This window comes from Schistocerca americana, chromosome 8 (assembly GCF_021461395.2).
Source record: "Schistocerca americana isolate TAMUIC-IGC-003095 chromosome 8, iqSchAmer2.1, whole genome shotgun sequence".
NCBI lineage: Eukaryota > Metazoa > Arthropoda > Insecta > Orthoptera > Acrididae > Schistocerca > Schistocerca americana.
In genome coordinates, this window is record NC_060126.1 from 243,028,832 (window position 1) to 243,051,731 (window position 22,900).

A 22,900-nucleotide genomic window follows, 5' to 3' on the forward strand; every position below is an offset into this window, starting at 1 on the left:
CACGATTTCTCATGGATCTATTTAGTCAATTGAAGTGTGTGTTAGAAATGTGCAACAAACTCTAGTGACAGGGTCGTAGTGGAGGGAGGGGGTGAAAGTGGGAGACGGAGGGGGCAGTATAAGTTAAGTTTTGTAAATCATGAAGAGGTCTAATAGCAAATTCCGAGATCCCATGCATCAATATGATACAAGAAACATATTGATTCCTCAAATATGTCTCTGTAATAGTAAAATTAGAGAAATTCAGATATACACAGTGGGGTACCTACAACCTTTCTTTCAATGTACCAACCACAAAATTGAACGAGAAGGGATTAATTCTCGTACTCTATGCATCACTATACAGAACACTAGACATTGTCACTGTAACAAATATAGAGTTCTGTTAATAAAGAAACAAAGTATAACTGTGTATTTCATTCAGCCAGACATTGTAACACTCCAACATCTTATCAGCGGAATGAACCCTGATAGCTGTGAGTACCTCAGATTTCTTTAAGTAAAATCAAATAATTAATGGTGTTGTTGATGTGAACATTTATGAGGGTCAATGAGAAAGTAATGCCTCCTATTATTTTTTTTTTTACCGAAAATTTCAAATGCAACTACATAGGTGGAAAATCACAACATTGATGGCTAATTTATGACTTTTCAATGTAATCTCCATCCGTTTCCACATTTTTCATCCTTTTCTAACCTCTTCAATCGTGTGATAACTGGTGTTTGGTCTTGCACTGTCATGCAAAAGAACATCTGCCATAGCTGTTTTTGGGCAAACTCACTGAAGATGTGTTTTAGGCCATTTGAGGGTTCTTACATATTAGAAAGAATTTATTGTACATCCCTATTCCACAAAAACAACCATAAATGCATTCAGGAAGTGAAATGTGTAATACTGTCAATAGACATACAATAAAAGTAAAGCGACAAACTACCTGGCTTTCAGAACTAACAGCACCTTCCTCAGAGAGGAGATACGGATGGGTTGGGTAAGAGAGCCAGAGAGAACAAGAGTGAGTACGTATTGATGTACAAGGTTACAAAAAATGATGAGATAATTCAGACTGATGAGCCCGAATGGGGAAAAAAAGTTGTTGAAAAGTGACGGGTCCTTCTCATTCTGGGATCTGAATGACCTGCTCTTCCTTTTACACTTCACCCACTCGATCCCTCTCTCCTCCCTGAGGAATGCACTGTTAGTTCACAAAGTTAGGTAGTGTATCAGTTTTACTGTTATGTGTCTATAAGCAATACTACACACTTTGCCTTCTGAAGGTAAGAAATGACCACAGTTCTGAGTTCTGTCCCATAATTTATTCGTACATATGATTTTGTTGTCATGTAGGTAACATTCTTGCATTGTCAAGGGAGAATTGCGACAAACAGTGAAACAATTTAGCAGTTTCACAACAAATAGTTTTTAGTTCATCAACATCCATTAAACATTGCGACTTTCTTCAAACTGAAACTGAACTGTTACATCTGGCTGTGCGATGGGCTGCTTCTCTGTCTTCAAGTGTTTGTGTGTGCCTCATAATTCTGACAAAAATAATTTTCTATATGACTTACTTTGACCTTAGGGCAGTAGGTCCATTCACAGTTGGCTGGTGCTGCGGTGGTATGTGCTGGTGCGGAGGTCCATCATACGACTTTTGTGGTATACTGTTGGTTGAAGAGGTGCGACTATAACCAGGGTTGAATACCTCATGCTGCCCTACTGCCTGCGTTCTCCCTGCACTTATGTCTCCGTTACCACCTGTGGAGTTGGAAGTCCACTTTAACTCAAGAAGTTAACATCATAACACAACAATTAGAATATCATTCATAGCTTACATACATTAGAAGTAGTGTTATTGCTTTCTACATAACACAAAATTTATGTATTAATAACCCATTGTTACTTACTGTTAAGAGAAGGTACTGATTTTGAACTCTGAATTGGAGCATGAGGCATTACATTTCTTCTGGGGTCAATCGTGTGACTTTGGTCATTCATTATTCTTGATGGCAGATCACGTTCACTCATTCGTCGTGGTCCTATGTTAAAGAAAGTGGCATACTGTGAGTTAAAGTAATAAGGCTCCATTTCATGATTTAAAGGTATAATTTTTACCAAACAAAAATAAAGCTAGAATGTAAAAAGCAAAAGTTTAACTGCTTCTCAGAGAAACTGTAATGATAATAAAAATTTCACCATAGTTCAGATTTTTGTCTGCAATGCATCGTCAAGTATTGTCAACATGCACTACGCCAAAAAGCAAATGTCAATAAAATTGTTTCTTTATTTGTATACACTAATACACTAAAGAAAAGATGAAACCATAATGTCTGCAAATGGCAGATTATATTAACTAATACATCAAATGAAACTGGAAGCAAAACGTGTGTTCAGCAGGTAAATAACATTCATTAAACTACACTGATGTAAAAATCATGCAAAACAAAAATTCCTTCTTCATCCACTATCTCCTATCCACTCACAATGAAGCCATGCAAAATGTCATTATGTACAAAAAATAAGTAAAACAGAATTTAAAAAATCTTGAAACTAAATGTTGTGCTCCACTCAACTAAAGAGAGCCACATGATCACTAATGGCAACATGCTACAGTGAACGTATTGTTGCCTTACTGTCGCAGCGACCTGATCTCAGCTTCCCCATAGCCAGCAAGTTGTCCTCACTGCAAGGTCGCTCCCAGCTGCGTTGTTTCTGGTCCGGGCACCCTCTTCTCACACAAGGAGAGGTCTGAGTGACCTTTGTGGCAAAATGAACAGTTTTCAGTAAATCATCAGCACTTGCAGAATGGCTTTCGATATCCTTTTTATGGTGACAGATTTCGCCATCACTTTTCCTACGAATGCACACTGTGTGGCAGCTTTCGTGATACCTTGGAGATGTCTGTGTAGTTTTTGTTGCTAAGTTTGGGAATTGTAATAAATTCTCTACACTGTCAGTGTGTTCCCACAACTCCTGGCTATTGGTTTTATGTACATCACTTTCACTTTTGCTTCTATTATTCAATCTGCAACAGCCTCTCCTCTGGCCAGAGCACTTCCTACGAGTTTTTGTTGCACTTACATTTTCTTCACTCTGAAGTTTCCTTGTGGTGTATGCCTTTCTTCTTACACGTTTTGCTGCTAGTAAGTAACTCTCACTTTTACTCCACCTGAGCGGAGACAGTGGTCTAATATTTCTGAATGGCATAGGCTTCACTACTTTGTCTTGCTGACCGAGTGGTGACGAAATTGTCTCCAGACTAGATCCGAGTCGATACACAAGTGTGTTACCCGGTGTTCGGTATACTGTACCCCAATGGGGTCTTCCTGATAAATTGGGAACAGATTTACAAATACGCTTTCCTGGACGAATGAGTCCATGTTCACCCATCTGGGAAAAATGTTTTGCGAGAGCAGCAACTCTACCCTCACCCAGACGTACTTCATCTGGTGACTTCCAGCACTTGCTATCATCACTGTCTGCATTTACTGACACATCTTCCATTGTACTAAAATTAATTTTATGGTCCACACTTTCCAGATTACCATCACTAGTAAATAGCTCTGGAGGGGAACATACTATAGGTGGAGCTTTATTTTCAATATCCAACAAAATTTTATCGACATCTTCAATAATTTTCAACTTCTCCTCTTCATCAAGTTCTGTCCTCCTATGATTATGTGGGGCAGCAATGTTGCTCTTTTCACATGACTGACATGTGAAACCACCCACGGCACCTAACATGTCAGAAGGTGTGCAGAATGATGACTGTGAACAGCACACATCAGAACATGCGTCATCTGAAATTACGGATGACACCGAACCATCTTCAGCTTCGACAACAACTGTAGGTACCACGGGAAAATTCCCCATTCGACGGTCAACAATGCTGCGTACGGAATCACTGCCTAACATCCTTCCACATAGAACACCTGTAGCAGGACATGTGGCTCCGACGTAACACTCATTGTACGGCCTCCGACACCCCGGCACCCCACCTGTGTTGCTCCATTCGACGAGACGTTCCTGGTACGACACCGATGACGGCAAGTGCATCACAGACGATGCTGACGGGGGATCTGCTGGTGGCTTGTGCAGGGGATGGGCTGACGTCACCAGTTCAGATTTTGGTCGGGGCCGAGGGGCAGAAGAGGGCCCAGCTGTCGCTGTGAGGGACAGAGGAAGCAGCGCAAAGCAGGTTGTTAGTTGGTTAGTAGAGTGACAAAGCAAGGACAAAGCTTTATTTAAAATCACAAATACAGAGTCACCAGGGTATTTCTCTCTCTCTCTCTCTCTCTCTCTCTCTCTCTCTCTCTCTCTCGCATGCGTGCGCGCGCGCACACACACACACACACACACACACACACACACACACACTAAATTCTTTCAGTACATTTGTTAGACAGAAACAGCAGCTGTTCTTTTGCATGCATGGCAAACTTTGTTAGTTTATGTACACACACACACACACACACACACACACACACACACACAAACCCTTCCATTCCCATCCATATTATTATGAATGAACAAACACAGCTAGTTATGATTGTTAATCACTAGTACACTGCTCACATTAATTAGTGGAACATCTGCAGTGTTAACTCTACTTGACACTTTTTACACCAGTGACACTGCTGAACAGCTGCCAAGCCCATGGCTACTCAGTGTACAGAACAACCACATGCTATTTTATCTATTGGCTTAGTCCTGCATTACAGTGTTGAAGAACCCTCAAAATAAGTTTGGTATCAGTGTGATGCAGTTAGATCCACAGACTGCAGTAATAATTCATAAATAGTGTTTTCAGTATGCCACATACACTGCTATTGATTAACTGCTTGCAAGTCACTACAACAGCAGAAAGCAGATATCATTGTCTCCCTGACTGTCATTCAGTTGCCTCAGAGTAACTACAATGAGACAGAAACAATCACAAGACATGTAGGGCAAAGTTGTCAATGCATTACAGACCCACAAGGTGACTGATATTTTATGTTCTAAAAAAAAAACCACACACACACACACACACACACACACACACACACACACACATTGTGAACCTTACCTGCTATTCATGTAAACCCAAGGGAATAGCCAATTTTGACACTGGAGAACTGCATCAGTCACAAACAGCTAAGATTTGCTTGAGCAGTACACACCAAATTGTGCTCTAACAAGCTGACAGATCTGCTCAAGACTCTGTGATGGTGCTGCATGTCATCAGTACTGACAGATATTTGGACCTTGCCACCAACCAAAGTTGCCTAACCATCCAGGAGTACGCTGACCAGATACTCCTAGACCATTTGGGGGTTGCCGCGTATGTTGTTGGTCAAGAATCCCCTACCACGGGCAATAGTAATAGGGCATAAGTAGATTCATCATCAAGGATGCAATGTGAATGCTGAAAATTCATATAATGGAGTCACCTTTGGCGAGATCTATACTCAGTTCTGTCAAGCATGTGTGGAAAATTATTGAGACACGTGTTCACACTCATCTGGTGCACCACAAATACTCACAGACTTTCATGAATTAGTGGGAAAACATTCCTCAGAAGGACCTTTGTACACTTATACAGAGTGTGCCACATAGGTGACACGCTGTAAGAAATGGAAGAACACTTGGATTACTGATGCTCTCAAACTTCAATAAGAACCATCCTTGATGATAGTACGACTGATTGATTTCAACACCATTTACAATAGTTGTAAAGTACTGTTCTATGCAGTATAGAGTAAGTTCCAAAATAACCTCTACTAATTCTTTTGAATAGTATGCAATTATGCACAGGCATAAAATGTGTAAGAAATGTTCCATGATGTCTAACATACGAGAGTTGGAACTTAAATAGCGGCAACTATTTATTCACAACTGATACAAAAGACTTACATGTTTGCACCTATTACTGTCCTTCAAAGTAGTCACCAGCATTGTGTAGGACCTGTTGCCAGTGATGTGGAAGGCATAGTATACCGTTAGCAGAGCCTGTTCTGTTGATGGTGCAAATGGAGCGGCCTACTGCCAGTCGAATCTCTGGAACAGTTCTGAAGAAAATGCCATGAAGTGGTTCCTTCATCTTCAGAATCAAATAAATGTCACAAGGACTTAAGTCTGGGGAGTATGGTGGATGGTACAGCACTTCCCAGTCCCATCAACTGAACAGAGCAGCCACAGCTTGCGCTGTATGTGCCCGCGGATTGTCGTGCAGAATGATGGGTGGGTTAAGCAGAAAGCATCGTCACTTCTTTTGCAAAGCTGGCCGCACGTGACTTAAGTCCTCATGACTTTGATTTCATTCTGAAGCTGAAGGAACCACTTCGTGGCATTCGCTTCACAACTGTTCCAGAGATTCGACAGGCTCCATCCGCACCATCAACAGTCCACATCACTGGCAACAGGTTCTACACAACACTGGTGACTACTTTGAAGGACAGTAACAGATGCAAACATGTAACTCTTTTGTATTGGTTCTGAATAAATAGTTGCCACTATTTAAGTTCCAACCCTCATATTTTGTGACTTATATTACATCAATGATAAAAAAATTACATAAACATTTTCATTTCTGAAGAGACTGAGCTTCATCAGTGAAGGTAAGTGCAGTACATGCTCGGCTGACCTTGTCAACAGAGCTGTTTACCATCAAGCCTTCCACAGTGTGGTGTGCAGTTAGTGGTAGGCAATGCTCCAGTTACAGGCACATATTTGTGTCCATGCAATCACGTGTCCACATGGCACAGCACCTGTATTCCTCTGCTGACGGGTACTTACGTCACAGTTCGGCCCCTCAACAAGCAGTTAAACTCCAAGCTCTGGACTGACTGCTAGCTACCCTCGAGTTTATGCTTCAGGCCGCAACGCCTGCTGCTACCCTTCATTTGTGCCATCTTGCGCCTTCTATCACTGCTGTTAGCCATAAGACATCTGTTCCGAAAGGCCCTACTACATTGGAACTGTGGTCTTTGCCAGGATAACAGCTGCTGCTGTCAGACAGTCATTCTGGAAGCCCCACTTCTTCAACTTATTGCCATTGTCAATCGTATTCATGATCCATGGAACTAGTATTAATCTAATCTCTAACCTAATCTGATCGTGGGCCTTTCCATAGAGAAGGACAGAAGGACATTTCACTTGACTCATGTGGGCCTTTTCCTCTAAGCTGTACCGAGTTAGTTCCTGGTCAATTAACAGTAGTTATTCCAATGCGAGCACATCAGTCACCCCCTAGGCACCCCACTTGGCTATGGGTTACTATAGTAATGGTTGTTGGAATGTGTCTTTCAATATAAAAGCCAATATTTCAACACTGTTCGATTAGAAATTAAACTATTGAATGAGTAATGTATTTTCAAACAGTGACAGACAATCATGTTGTGTATGGAGAATTGCATCCACACAAACAATGACATTACTGACAATATCTCTGTTTCCATACCAGGGAAACTTCATTTTTCAAGTACAAAGGAATACTAACATGTTTCAGTGTGGACTTGAGTGAAACTGCATACTGTGAGCAAGCATTGTCAGAGTACATCAAGCATTTTCTGTTCATCTTCTGGTGATTTACGTTCAATATGGATATTTCCGCATATCATGCACACTTGGGTTCCACAACAGTAATTGTTTGAGAAAATAATATTTTTTCCAACACTGGCCGATTGATTTTGTTATTCCACTAAAACTTGTAAAAGGAATCATCATAATGCTTTGTAGGAAATCTACAACCGCTATCTTATTGTTTGCAATTATTTGTGCCTTAAGCAGAAAAATTCTAATCAATGAGCATATTTGTTAGTTCTTGACAACAGCTTTTATCAGATGTATCCCACAGCCTATAGTCTATAAGCAGCTAGTTGTTCTGTCAGTAGTATAGCAGACATCATGAGCATCTTACCTCTGCCCATGACTGGTGATGGCTGCTGGAGCAATGTAGCCAGGCCATGGTAAATGGCTCCCTGTTTTGCCACCTCCAGTGTAACGGTGGGGCCAGTACGTACCAAATATTCAGCGGCCCTGGATAACAGTGTAAGCCAAAACTCAATATCTACACATGTTTTAGCAAACAACAATTTGTTATCTGTGAGATTTGGAAAATACAGGCAAAATGTAGGTATACATAGTCTGGTGACAGTAACAATAAAGCACTTGCTATAACAATATAATTTTATCATATATGGTAACTGCAATCCACAAGGGTAACCAGAACACCGTAATATAAAACATTTATCAGGCATCGTCAGTAGCACTTACATTGTTCTTTGATAACACTGTTACCTGAATGACTGTAAGCAAATGCAGACGAAGTGCATGGCAATGTCTATAAATAAAACAAGAAAACTAATAGTGTCTGATTAGATGATCAGTGGTAACTATTTGGAGACTATCACATCCTTATTGGGAAAGACAAATGAAAGATGGACATTTGTTGGGAGGACACTGTAAAAGTGCAGTTCCTGTGTTAAGCAAGACCCAGGTAAGATCCTACTAAAACCTATCCTGCTGTACTATATCAGTGTTTGGCATCTTTATCAGGTGTGCCCAGTAGCAGACACTAAGGAAATACACAGATCTGCTGTTTGAACTGTATCCAGTATACCCATTATACATGCGTAACAGAAATAATCGCATGATTTTCACTGGTGTCTCTGCAAGAAAAGTTATGTTTATTTTTTCAAAAAAATTTAAAGTATACTGTGCAACAATTCTTCTACTAACAACGTATTATTAGTGTGACGAAGATGAGATTACAGCAAGAAAGATGAGAGAATGTATGGAAAGAGAGAGTCACGTTTCCAACATTCTAGATGGAATTGGAAAGTGTGTGCCTAACACTGATATGCAAAAGTGGGAAAAACATCGATACTGATTTCGATTTCATCATCAAGGTCTGAATGTCGATGGCCAGTAATAATTGGAGCCCATAACATATTATTTTTGACACTGATGTTACATCGTGAATTTATAGAATGACGTAAAAAATCTAATACCATGTTTATTAATCTATAAATACAATAACAAATAACATTATATGTCCCACAACTTTTTGTTTACTGACTACAAAAATAATATTTTTTGAAGAGAATCTTTCCCTCCAGTCTATTGCACTGTTGAAAGAGAGTATACCATGCTTTTAGGAACAGTTTTTCAGAAGCTGACTATGTGGCTACAAACTTCAAATAGTGAAGTGTAATTTTATGTAGTTTTTGTACCTTTGGATAGTAGTACTAGTGATGTAGTGGATCTTGTTTAAGATCTAGAAGGCCGTCTTTTAGACGATGACCGACCTGTAATGGTATGTTCACTTCCACAGTTTGGAAATTAGGTTTTTTTCATGCAGTGTTCCCTCCAGACACCATGTCTCATTTCTCTACTTTCATATAATGAATCAATCTGTCATCAAAACCAGCTTGACATCAAGAAAGCACAGACTGAATGAACAACGAAAGATATTAATCCACACTTAGTTAAAATAATACCCAATGTTCCTGCCTCAGTCATTCAAAAAAGAATTTGTCTCCACCCCATGGCCATATCCGACGAACTACAAATGTGCTGCACTAGTGTTGTAACAATACATATTCAGAAAACGATATATTTAAATGACCAAAAAATTATTGACAGTGGTAACAAGAAGCCTGAAGCCTGGTGTTTGCCAACACTGAAGGTTGGAATTTTGTCTGCCAACATCGAAGGTCGAAATTTTGTCTTTAACATCGATGTTACAATGTTTCATTATCGGTATTGAAAATTTATGTTTAAGCTTATCACACTGATATTTTGCAAATATCAATAATCACTGAATGTTCCTAAGCTATGATACTCATGTTTACATAGGTATACATTTGACTAGAAAGTGTACAAATACTCACTTCTCTTGTGTGATTCCAACCAGGCTCTGTCCATCAACTTTCAGCAATTGGTCTCCAGCCTGCAACTGACCATCCTGAAAACAAAAGAAATCATAATTTCTGCTACTTAAACATGTAACAGTGTCATGTGACGCAGAGCACAAAACAGAATATATTACAGTAACACATACGTTACTGAGTGTAGTGAGAATTCAATCTACAAAAGCCCATACAACATAAATAGTAGTATAGTGAGAATGCAAACTGTAAATTAAGCCTACCAATCCATGTAATCACGGTGTGGAAAGTTCTGGCAGAATATAAGTAATTTAGGAATAAAGGTGACTGCCCCCCCTCCCCTGCCCCCACACACACTTGTGCAACTACACTGGGCTGGCTGGGCACACAAATATGTATTCAGACAGCACAGCACAATGTCCAATGTAGCTGCAAAAGAGATTTACATAAAAGAGATTCACATCCGTGTGTGTGTGTGTGTGTGTGTTTTTTTTTTTTTTTTTTTTTTTTTTTTTTAGGGGAGGGGTGTGTACATGTGCGTGTGTGCTCATTAAAGGATTCATCAAAAAGCTTGTAAGCTTTCCGTTTTTTTTACTGTGCGCTGGTTGAAAACCCAACACTTCTACTGTTCAGCGGGTGGTCTCTTTTAATGATTCAAAAGAAAAATGGGAACTTATGAAATGAAAAATAAGTAAAAGCCTTTAACTGCTACTTTGACATTCAGCTGTATCATTAAAATTTAATGGAACAGAGTTCCAAAAATAAGATAAAAACTTGGAAAACTGAGGAGCTATAAATGCTGTCTTTGTGATTATCTAAAACACTAATCTACAGGAATTATTTTAAAAGATTCTCTCTTGAATATGCTGTATTACAGTGTCAAGTAATAAAGAAGCATATCTGATACTGAATAAACTTACAGCATCAGCTGCTCCTCCTTTCACAACAGATTTGATGTAGATGCCTAGACGATCCTGTCCAGCTCCCTGGAACACAGAGATTGAAACAAACATGAAAAACCTACATACATTTTCAAACAAAGGAAAATCAGGATGGAACAATAACAATACATTTTAATTTTATGAGCTTAATAATAATTGTTGGTGCCATTTACAATGCACATCAGTGAAAATTATAAAAGAGTACTCAGGCAGAAACAGTGAGACCACAACAGATTCAGCATGTTATAATTGTTTGTTTGTTTGTGTGTGTGTGTGTGTGTGTGTGTGTGTGTGTGTGTGTGTGTGAGAGAGAGAGAGAGAGAGAGAGAGAGAGAGAGATCTAAAAGAGCAATAGTTAGAGGCAACACAAAATGATGAAATCTCTATTAATTAAACACTCTAATTCAAAGAAAATACAAAGGCAACTGATCTGATGGCAGCTTTTGTACTCATGAAATTGATTGGAAATCTCTAATACAAGTGAAAGGTCTCTAGGTATGACAATCATTGCAATCATTGCTAGGCACCTGCATGGCATGGATTTAGTGAGATTATTGATGAGTTCATACAGGAAATTTTGTAATTTCACAAGACAACCACACCCCAAATCTGGAGCTGTTTCTGACACTTACCTATTCAGCAAACAGCTTTACCATAAGCTACCTCAACTCACTTTCAAAAATTGAGAAATCTCATATACTTATGCACCAACAGATACAAATCAAATTAATGTTCCACACTTATTCCCCGCACCTGAAACATCAGTTACCAAATAGTCTGTGTGATGATTTTATCTTAAGAAAATGAAAAACTCAAACAACAGGAAGTCCAGGTAGGAACATCACTTGCTTGTGTGTGTCTTTTTCATTGTGCCTGTCTGCAACTTGATGTGTCTTCTTTACAGTAAGTGAAAATGAAAAACTGATGAAAATGGTCAACACTTGTTTGGCATCACCCTGAATAACTATTTGACCTCATAAGCAGTGTCAATCTGTGACAGTTTTGAGTTTAAATCAGCTAATGAAAATTGTTGAATAACATGCTTAACTCAACCACCAGTGTTGTAACAGACTGATTTCCTATTTCCATTATTATAAGCATCTTCATTGTTTCAGACCAAAATTGCTAATTGGAATTATCTACAATAAATACCTTTATGTCTGTTGATTTTGTGCTGTTAAAAATAACTTACTGAGTTCTATCACTTAGGAAGTCCTGAATCCAGTCACGAATCTGCTCTAATATTTCGTTATCTTGTATTTTGTTCACTAGATGACAGTGCTGTACTTGTTACGTAACATTCCTCCGATAGCCAGTAATGTAATTAGCTCTGTGAAACTTTGGACTTCTAGTTACTGTTAATTTCCACATTAATGAGCAGAAAAGATCCTTGAATGTTTGGGAAACCATCTTGACAAGCCTAGCAGTTTGACAGAAGCAGTCAACTTGCACCAGTAACTTAAGAACTCTACCCAGATCTGGAAAAGACATCTCAAATCCTAATGGAATCCTAAAAATAGAAACTTCCATCCCAGTGAGCACTGGAAAATATTTTTCTTACCGTTTCCCATTATGGTCCCTGTGAGACAACAATACTACTCGTGCAGCTACAGCATCTAGCAATGCACTTTCTGCAAACTCAAACCAATCCTTCAATTACAGCAATGGTTGGGAACTGGAGTCCACCTTTATTGGTTCAGAAACAGTATGCCACATAGCAACTTGTTGCTATTACTGCCATCACTCTTCTCTGGTGCAAATCAGCAGGCTTATGAAAAGCCTGACATAGAATTTCTAGATCAATGTTTGGACCTTATGTCCATGGTTTCACAGAGCTAATTACATTACTGGCTATCGGAAGAATGTTATGTAACAAGTACAGCACTGTCATCTAGTGAACAAAATACAAGATTACCAAGTATCAGAGCAGATTTGTGATTGGATTCAAGACTTTCTAAGTGACAGAACTCAATAAGTTATTCTTAACAGCATAAAATCAACAGACGTAAAGGTATTTATTGAGTATCCCAAGGGAATGTTACAGGGCCATTACTGTTTACAATATTAAGAGCAGTCAAACAAAATGAGAAAGATGGAAATAAGTAAGTAAACTGTTTATTATTTGAAAAGCAACTGTCGTAACTGTTTATAAACTTATCCCACTGTGAGACAAGACAGTCAATCCCTTCATTTAAGAAATGTTCACCATTTCCTATGGAACCACCATCATACAGAAGCGTGCTCCTCTTCAACCGAAGCAAATCGCCAGCAACGAATGTCTTTCTAGTGGATGCCAAAAACATAGAAATTGCACAAGGAGAGGTCAGGACTGTACAGAGGATCTGAATGTACGAGGGTCACTCCAAAAGAAATGCACACTATTTTTGTAAAAGTACAGATTTCATTCCACATGTGTGACAGTTTTACAATTTGTAGATACATCCTTCCCACTTGTTTTCAAACTTAGTTCAACCTGTTCCCGTGAGTGGCGGCGTCATAGCATTTCTTCAAGATGGCAGCTACACTTGACGTTCATAAGAAGCAACGTGCTGTCACAGAATTCCTGTGCTGTGAAAACGAGACAGTGGGGAACATCCACAAGAGGTTGAAAAAGGTGTATGGAGATGCTGCTGTCGATTGCAGTACAGTTAGTCGGTGGGCAAGCAGGTTATGTGATGAAAGCGGGCACGGCAATATTGAGGATTGTCCTCGCAGCGGCAGGCCTCGTACTGCACACACTCCAGACAATGTTCAGAGAGTTAACGAATTGGTGACTGCTGACAGACGCATCACAGTGAGCGAATTGTCATGCTATGTTGGGATAGGGGAAGGAAGTGTTTGCAGAAAAATGAAAGTGTTAGCGTTAAAAAAGGTTTGTGCCAGGTGGATTCCCAGGATGTTGACAGTGAATCACAAAGAAACAGGAAAAACGGTATGCAGCAAACTTTTGGAACAGCATGAGAATGGTGGATGAGAATTTCTTGGTAGAATTGTGACAGGTGATGAAACATGGCTCCATCATTTTTCCACCAGAGATGAAGAGGCAATCAATGGAGTGGCATCATGCAAATTTACCCAAGGAAAAAAAAATTCAAAACCACACCTTTTGCTGGAAAAGTTATGGCTACGGTGTTTTTAGATTTCGAAGCTCTCTTCGTTGTGGACATCGTGCCAAGTGGAACCACCATAAATTCTGATGCATATGTGACGACACTGAAGAAACTTCAAGCTCGACTGAGTCGTGTTTGACCACATCGGCAAAAGCAGGATGTTTTGCTGTTACACGACAATGCTCAGCCACATGTCAGTTAAAAAACCATGGAAGCGATCACAAAACTTGGATGGACATCACTGAAACACCCGCTTTACAGTCCTGACATGTCTCCATGTGACTTCATCTCTTTGGGAAACTCAAAGACTCTCTTCGTGGAACAAGGTTTGAAGATGATAACTCCCTTGTGCACGCTGCAAAACAGTGGCTCCAACAGGTTGGTCCAGAATTTTACCGTTCGGGTATACAGGCACTGGTTCCAAGATGGCGTAAGACAGTTGAGAGGGACGGAAATTATGTGGAGAAATGAAAATATTGTTCCTAAAGGATGTATCTACACACTGTAAAAGTTTCAGACATGTAGAATAAAAGATGGATTTTAAAAAAAGGAGTGTGCATTTCTTTTGGAATGACCTCGCAATTAAATGTAATATGGCACCCATAAATCGTTGAAGAGATCCATTACCATTCAATTACACTATTGGTGAAAATGCCATTGGAAATAATAGCAGTGATACCAAGCAGCAACTGTCTGGAGCAACATAAGGTGGAATGACCGCAAGCAGGAAAAACAGACGACAGGAAGACTCTTAAGAAAATTTAATTCATCTATGAAAGAAGTGGCTTTACAAATCACTTGTTTGACTGATTCTGGAGTACTGTTCTCAGTCTGGAGCTCTTCTCAAGGAGGGTTAATGGATGACAAACAGAAGTTTCCACAAAGAGTTGCAAATTCCGTCCTGAGACCATTTAGTAAGTGCAAAAGTATTATGGAGATACTCAAAAACCTCAAATGGCAGTTCATAAAGGAGGGATGTTCTGTATAACGGGGAGGGCTGGTGTTGAAACTGTGAGAGTGTACGAAACTTCCTGGCAGATTAAAACTGTGTGGCAGACCGAGACCCGAACTCGGGACCTTTGCCTTTCGCGGGCAAGTGCTCTACCAACTGAGCTACCCAAGCACGACTCACGCCCCATCCTCACAGCTTTAATTCCGCCAGTACCTCGTCTCCTACCTTCCAAACTTCACAGAAGGTCTCCTGCGAACCTTGCAGAACTAGCACTCCTGGAAGAAAGGATATTGCGAAGACATGGCTTAGCCACAGCCTGGGGGATGTTTCTAGAATGAAATTTTCACTCTACAGCGGAGTGTGCGCTGATATAAAACTTCCTGGCATAGTAAAATGGTGTGCCGGACCGAGACTCGAACTCGGGACCTTTGCCTTTCGTGGGCAAGTGCTCTACCAACTGAGCTAACCAAGCACGACTCACTGCCCGTCCGCACAGCATTACTTCTGCCAGTAACTCGTCTCCCACCTGTGAGGACAGGGCGTGAGTCATGCTTGGGTAGCTCAGTTGGCAGAGCACTTGCCCGTGAAAGGCAAAGGTCCCGAGTTCGAGTCTCGGTCCGGCACGCCGTTTTAATCTGCCAGGAAGTTTCATATCAGCGCACACTCCGCTGCAGAGTGAAAATCTCATTCTGTGAGAGTGTACGTTTGAAGAATAGGGCAACATATTACTTCCTCTGTCCCACGAAATGACCCACGATGAAAAATATCAGAGAAATTACCTACATTCGATTTTCTTCCTATTTGTAATTTGTTAATGTAACAGAGAAGGGGAAAAATGATAGTGGTATCAGGTGTACCCTCTACGACACACCATTTAGATTGGCTGTAGATGAACAGCAAAAGAACGTGTCTCCTCCCGGTAAGAATGATCTGCGGCCTGTGGCGGCTCTTGCTGGGGTTCTGTTGTCCGCAGTGAGCTCTCCTGCTGCCGTTCTGTAACGGGGTAAGTTGGTCGGCGCGCCTCGCTGCCCGCCACTGGCTAGTGGTGCGCTACCGGGCATGCTCCAGCACCGCCTCCGCCTCCACCGCCGCTGCAGCCGATGCGGCGGCCGCAGCTGCATCTGGCGCCCGCGCGCCACGCGGGATCACTGGCCGTAAGGTCAAGGTCACACACCCCCACACGCTGACAGCGCCGCGCTGCGGCCGCGGGCTAAACCACCGAGGCGCACTCTGGCTTCGCCGTTCTTTGCCAGGTCCGAAACAAATGCCACAAGAGCGACGGGCGTACAATGTTCTGTAAGCCTCATGGGCGTACGCAGAAATTTTTCCAAGACTGGGGGGAGGGCAAAATTCTGAAAACGCCAGTTTTGATATAACTGAGTCGGTGTTTCTGAAAACGTGTACTGCCGCAATAACTAAATTTGACAAGAAGTACACGAAACTTTTATTACTTACTGAAAGTTACCAACTTAGTGTTTTAAGGTAGACTGCTTCGATACCTAAACGGTGAGCATATTCTAACAGCATACACTAAGTAAGAAATTTTATATCACTAAAAATATGAATACTGCTGCACCTTTTTTACCGAACGATCTGAAATTACGTCCTTATACGATTATATCCAGGGTATCCAACGAGTTATTAAATAAAGTAACGAACTATTGAGAAGAAACGTTATTAGAATTCCCATAATATAAGGCGGAAACTGAAAATTAAAAATCAGGACAACTGAATCTTGTTAGGAAAAAAGACGGCAAATTAATACTCCTGGAAGTGAACAAACAGGAAATAAACTTTATAAAAGGCTTATTAGACTTTGATGGCATCTGCAACACTTTGTACACAAAATTTCACATCAGAGAACATTAATGGATTCAGTTCATTACTTCAATGCTATCTACTTTTTATTGTTAATTAGCGTCGCTAAATTTTAACAAAATATGTTTTGAAGGCCATATTATTTGCGTTGTGTAGCCTAAGGCGAGTATAGGAGGGATGAAGATGGGAGCCTCCTAAAATCCTCCTCAAATTGGTCGGTAGAACAGATCTTCAACTGCTGAAGTAATGCGACCCTCGTCTGAAGTTTGTCATATTACTGTGCGGCCGTCCTTGGCAGCAGAATTCGTCGTACTGCGTTTGGTGATGAGTTGCACTCAATAGAGTTCGAGGTAGTTTCAGTTTTCGGGGAGAAGAGAACGTTTCTGTAATCTGCAGTTTCGTACAGTAGCAGACGATCATTTCTAGATATTCACGAAAATACTGTAACAAATAAAGAGCCTGTAACCACATTCCAGGCGGCGACAACCCCCTCCCCCCCTTCCCACCAATGTGAAAGCCTATCCCTCTGTGCACTGACCGATCTCTCAAATCTAATTGCAGGAAGCAGCAGAGCTCTTATTCTTCCGAAGATTCTCCTTTTAAGTTCCAGGAGCTCAAACTGTTACGATACTAGCACCACGTCTCTAAATGCCTTCACGCCGGTACTGGAGCCACACTCGACAACGATACATTAGTATATTTCGTTCCCTTGATAGGTGGACGCCACTACATCCGCATCCCAACAAATGTCAGACTTTCATCCCCCTTTACTGATTTCACTTTGTGTCACACGTCATAAGCACCATTACCGCTAGGCACAGAAGCAATTTGACAGGCTTCACAACTTCGCCACTAATGTTGCAATCGAATGCAATCGCATTATTTCTCCTCATTACTGGCACTAAACTGCAGTTGGGTACGTGTGCAAATCGATGCCATTTAGCACACCAAGTAGAAACAGTAAAACGTTCTGCATTTCCTTGCAATCATCGACGGACGATACCTTCCGATTACACATCAATGTCAATTTTCTTCACATGCATAATCAGACACGACTTAACAATGAAGTCAAAGAACCAGTAGTTACACCAATTGAAGACAAGGCCTAGGCGGAGAGCAAAAGAAACAGAAGTATGGACTAGAAATAATGAACTTTAAGCTAGGTTAGCCACAAAATTGTGGGGCACATACTGGGTACATTAAAAATGGCCTCGTAATTTTAAAATAATTAGAACACAGAAAATATAACACAGAGAATACGAAAGAGAGCATTTGCATACAACCGATGACAACAAGTTAACCAAACTAATCTTCAAGTTCTTTTGGTAACGGAAGTCATGAACAAATCGAATTCTCAAGACATCAAAAATTATTTACGAAGAAACAACATAAGGGAATAATCAACAGACTGAGGAAATTTTAGAATGAAGCTGTTAGAGGCTGAATATTTCACGGAGGAAATAAAAAAGAATGACATGATGTAGGAATACTGGAGGCAAAAGGGAAGGTAACAAGAGACTGTGAACTGAAGGTAGTATATACTCATCAGAAAGCATCAACGAGTACAAGAGAGAAGAAGCGGTCAGCGACAAAGCTGGTCTCAAATTCCGTACGCTCGTATTTTCTTCACTTTGGGACAGCACGGGTGCTGAAAACATCCCGCAAGTCAAAGAAAACACGGCATCAACATAAGCGTCGGTGTCTACAGCCCTCTGCATCTAACGAACGAACAGACTGAGCCAAGTTTCACAATATTTCTCAGTTCCAGAAATCTGGCGCCTTCTGCTACACTGATTGTGACCCCTTTGAAGAAAGCTGAATGTTAAACGCGAAACAAAAATTTAGTTATCTCTAGAACTTTATTTTTTTGTATTATTTAGTTCTTGATCAGAACCTTTAACGATTACGATTCTGTCATTCGCAAACAAACCAGCCTTAGAATTATCTGTTACAATTGAAGGGAAGTCAATGTACATCACAAAAGCAGCAGGCAGTAATGCTCTACCATGGGCGTAAGTAAATGTATCAAGCTGTAACGAACGCATTCTACGTAATCTGGACAGACTGGCTGCAACAGAGCAAGCAAATGCGAGATCGAAGAAATTAATGAGGAGTATCGCGCAGGGGAAGAAAGTCGTTGCACGTCTCTGTCGCCGTCGCGCCTAGCCCGATGTTGCTTTCTCTGAAGAAGCGCCTTCCTGCTGGCCAGTGGGCGGCAACCTGAGCTACTCGTAAGAGATACCCGTGTCCTGCTCCTGTGGGAAACGGCCGTGCTTGGGAACGGGAAGCCACCGACCCCGTCACGAGTAGATAGATGGATGACACTAACAGCTCCTGTACAGGTGAACCAGCAGTTCCAATTTTATTTATTTACTTGCCCTTCTGCGCTGCTCCACCATACAGCCACTGCATCAAAATGTCAGTGACAAGCCTGACGAAGAATATACGCATGAAGTTAGTCGAAACGTTTCAGACGACACAGTTACTCCGCTGATAATCTGAAAAAATGGCATATGTAGACTTCGTCGAGAAAATATTCTCTCTCACGTACAGGTATAGACAAAAGCACAGGGGAGGATACAAACGTATCTTATTCTGACTCTGTATCTGGATACAGACCAATAAATTCTTTATAGGTCGGGAATAAAATTATACAACTGAGAAACTAGTATCACTTACTGCTTTGCCTCGTTTTCATGATTTTCAGTAACTTTTTTTTTTTCAATTCCAATAAAATCTTTACTGGGAGCAATTCTGAAACAAGCATCCAATCTTAGATACTACAGAATATATAAGACAATACAGCAGCTGTCATTGGATTTCATTATCGTTTAAGCTTCAGTGCGAAACACTTCCTCAGACGAAAAATTCTTCCAGCAATGAAACGAAAATGCCACTCCAAGACCTGCCAGTTTGTGGAACTTATTCGCTAAAAATGGTTATTTCTGGCAGTCGAGTGGAGCCAGCAGGAAATATAAACGACGCAAGAAAACTGGTTTCCCCGACGATTGCATCAGTCAATTTTCTTTCGAAAATTAATATTTCTGGCAGTTATTCTTTTGCCAGTAGCATGGAGAGCTGCATCAAGCCAGTCTCGGGACTGAGGACCACAACATATTCTTTCGCCAATCAGTAAAACCACCTCCGAAGTAAACTATGATCGTGATTATTAGTTTCCAGTAGCAGTACCTCCAAGTTGTTCTCTGCTACGAACAGTAACACAACAAATCGACAGGTGTCCATCGCTATGCAAGAGAGGCGAGGTGAAGAAATTTAACTAGTATTCCGTTCGTATAAGTTTGCTAACTTTAAATTACAGCGGAATAGTGCTATGATAAAAAAATGTGGATTTTTGTTTATTATAAGCAATCGTATTTGTACGTCTACAATTTAAATCAATAATCTCATTTCTGCTTCTAAAACCATTGCTCTTTAAGGTTTTCTTTTCGTGATAAAGGCGAATAAAAGAGTTTGGAACATCAGCACAGTATTGTTTTTCGAAAAAAATTCATGAATAAAAAATGAAGTGTAAGCAAGTGGAAAATCCATGAATTGTTTTGTTACAAATCACGTCGTTTTTACCGATTAATCGCTCAAATAGTGTTCAACATGTAAGCAGAAATTCTCATTGGTAGTTCGACGTTGTGGCAAGAGCTCATGGTACAATATGGTGTTAAACAGTGAACATATAGCCCACACCTATCGAGTTTTTTTTCTTCGCTCTTGGCGATGCAGAATACTTCTACTGGGACGACTGAGCCCTAAGTTCGCAAATTACATCTGTATACCCATCCTTCATTACCTATGACACGTTGCAGTAGCTCTGTATAGCTGTAGACTTCATCCAGTGACTCCTGCGCAACTTAACATTCGTCGCTGTTTTTGTTCGAAATCCGACAATTTTGGAACAAATTTTGCTTTCACGCGTTTCATATTAAAAATAATAATAAAATAGTGGCTCTGAGCACTATGGGACTCAACATCTGAGGTCATCAGTCCCCTAGAAATTAGAACTACTTAAACCTAACTGACCTAAGGACATCACACACATCCATGCCCGAGGCAGGATTCGAACCTGTGACCGTAGTGGTGGCGCCATTCCAAACTGAAGCGCCTAGAACCGCTCGGCCACAGCGGCCGGCACAGACAGTTGAAGAGGGTCGTAATGTGTAATAGGTAGACGTCTATCCAGACAATCACACAGGAATTCCAAACTGTATCAGGATCCACTGCAAGTACTATGACAGGCGGGAGGTGAGAAAACTTGGATTTCATGTTCGAGTGGTTGCTCAGTAAAACTATACTGTTAACAAGTTCTTAACTTTAGTTGACGTTTTTGAATTAGGCTGTTAGTTGCTAGATGCATATTATTATATAAGATACTGACGAGGACCGCAGGCCGCACGAACACCTGAATCAGGCCGCATCGACGATGGTTGTAAAGTGTGTGTAATATTACTACGTCAACAGTGCACCCAAGTCAAGCAACATTTCAGAATACAAATCAAGTTTCTGCCAGAAATGTGTTTGTTGATATAGCAGTGTAGCACACATTCCCCTTCTGCATAGAACTGCAGCCTCGCACTTCAACATTATAGCATTTCTCGAATTGACATGGCCGGCAGGAGTGGCCGAGCGGTCCTAGGCGCTGCAGTCTGGAACCGCGCTACCGCTACAGTCGCAGGTTCGAATCCTGCCTCGGGCATGGATGCGTGTGATGTCCTTAGGTTGGTTAGGTTTAAGTAGTTCTGAGTTCTAGGGGACTGATGACCTGAGTCTCATGGTGCTCAGAGCCATTTGAACCATTTTTTGAATTGACATGGTGAGTAAATGACTATTCCAGTCGCCTACCATGGCAATGCAGGGTCAGAACATTATTTACAATTTGGTCACCAAGACGGTTGGAATAAATATTCTGGTTCATGTTGACAATAAGCTGAATTAGTGGGTTCCGGGCATGAGGCAAAAAACACTCGCACAGCATCTCTGAGCTAGACCCTTCATACAACATCTCTTAAACGCCTCACTGTGCCATCGATGCACCGGTCGCGTTGTCACTTGAAAAGACGCACGATCGCTACTCGCCACACGAGTTTCTCCGCCTCCATTAAGCTACAGTCCAGATTCTCTGTTCTTTGGCCCAGTGGAGACGTGCAGCATTATGTGCCGTTTGTGCGCAACTACATGCCTCCAAATGTTCACTGCATGCATTTCCTTTTGCAGTATTTACTTGGAAACTGGCAGAGTTGAACCTGCGTTCACTGACGCCGGTACTCATGCTTCCAGTCTCTGTCGGTCGGGTGGTACAGCATTCCCTGCTGACACGTTGCACTGTCGCCGTTTGTACACCACCACATTGGAAAACTTCAGTCACGGTGTGGTCATGGACACGTCCGAAAGCTGTAACTACTTTCTGCCACGTCGATCGAGGTGATTCCTTACAACCGCGTGGCGCAAACTCATCACTTGGCTGCCACGACTTATTTGGGCAGTGGAGGGCCACGTGGTCGCCTGTTACCAAGTTACACGCCACGTCGAGCGCACCGAGGTAACAGGTGCGCCCTTTCAGGGGCCAGTCGTCCTCTGCCGCCGCCGGCTACTGGGAGATGGGCGGAGCGCGTTTCCTCGGTAATCGCTTCCTGCCGCTCTGCTCCTGCCCCCGCCATTGTCTGCCGAGGCTCTGCATCTGCCACGCCTACAGCTGCTTGTCACTCTTTTGCCTTCAGCCCACAATGGCTCATTCCCGGCCCAGACGCAGTAAATGTACACGTACTCCACCGCAACCGAACATATCCTGTATCCCACGTTCCAGGGCAAAGCCCAGTATACAGATGGCACCGCCATCAATAAAACTTTATTTCTGTTGCATAGGTACATGTTGAACAGTAATATAACCTACGTGTCAATTTGGTGTGCTGAATATTTTCGTTGGCTCCCCTCTTTTGACGTATACATATTGAGTTGTGTGCGCGTACCATCAAATGTTTCGGTCAAATTAATAGTTGGAATATCATGCCGTCTCAAAACTACCGTCTGCGAAGTTGGCTCCTCAATTAGCACTGGTTAATAAATGGGTGGCTCAATTTAGACGACGAGAAGAAAATTGCATCCATAGCTGAAAATGTCGAGAAAATCCACAATGTGGTATTGGACGAAGAGCGAGTAAATCAGTACGCATACCCAACGCCATAGCCGTAGCATAAAAATGG

General features: G+C 41.4%; 1 protein-coding gene across 3 annotated transcripts in view; it reads right to left on the bottom strand.

Moving 5' to 3' along the window:
• Nucleotides 1-22,900, bottom strand: part of LOC124545215 (afadin) — a 1,085,620-nt gene that overhangs the window by 33,087 nt on the left and 1,029,633 nt on the right. For all 3 annotated transcript variants that reach the window (XM_047124083.1, XM_047124082.1, XM_047124084.1), the window contains 5 exons: nucleotides 10,791-10,856; nucleotides 9,874-9,947; nucleotides 7,899-8,017; nucleotides 1,906-2,037; nucleotides 1,570-1,756 (listed from right to left, as the gene is read on the bottom strand). In XM_047124083.1, coding sequence (XP_046980039.1) covers nucleotides 1,570-1,756; nucleotides 1,906-2,037; nucleotides 7,899-8,017; nucleotides 9,874-9,947; nucleotides 10,791-10,856 — 578 coding nt within the window. The remainder of the gene's footprint in view (nucleotides 1-1,569; nucleotides 1,757-1,905; nucleotides 2,038-7,898; nucleotides 8,018-9,873; nucleotides 9,948-10,790; nucleotides 10,857-22,900) is intronic.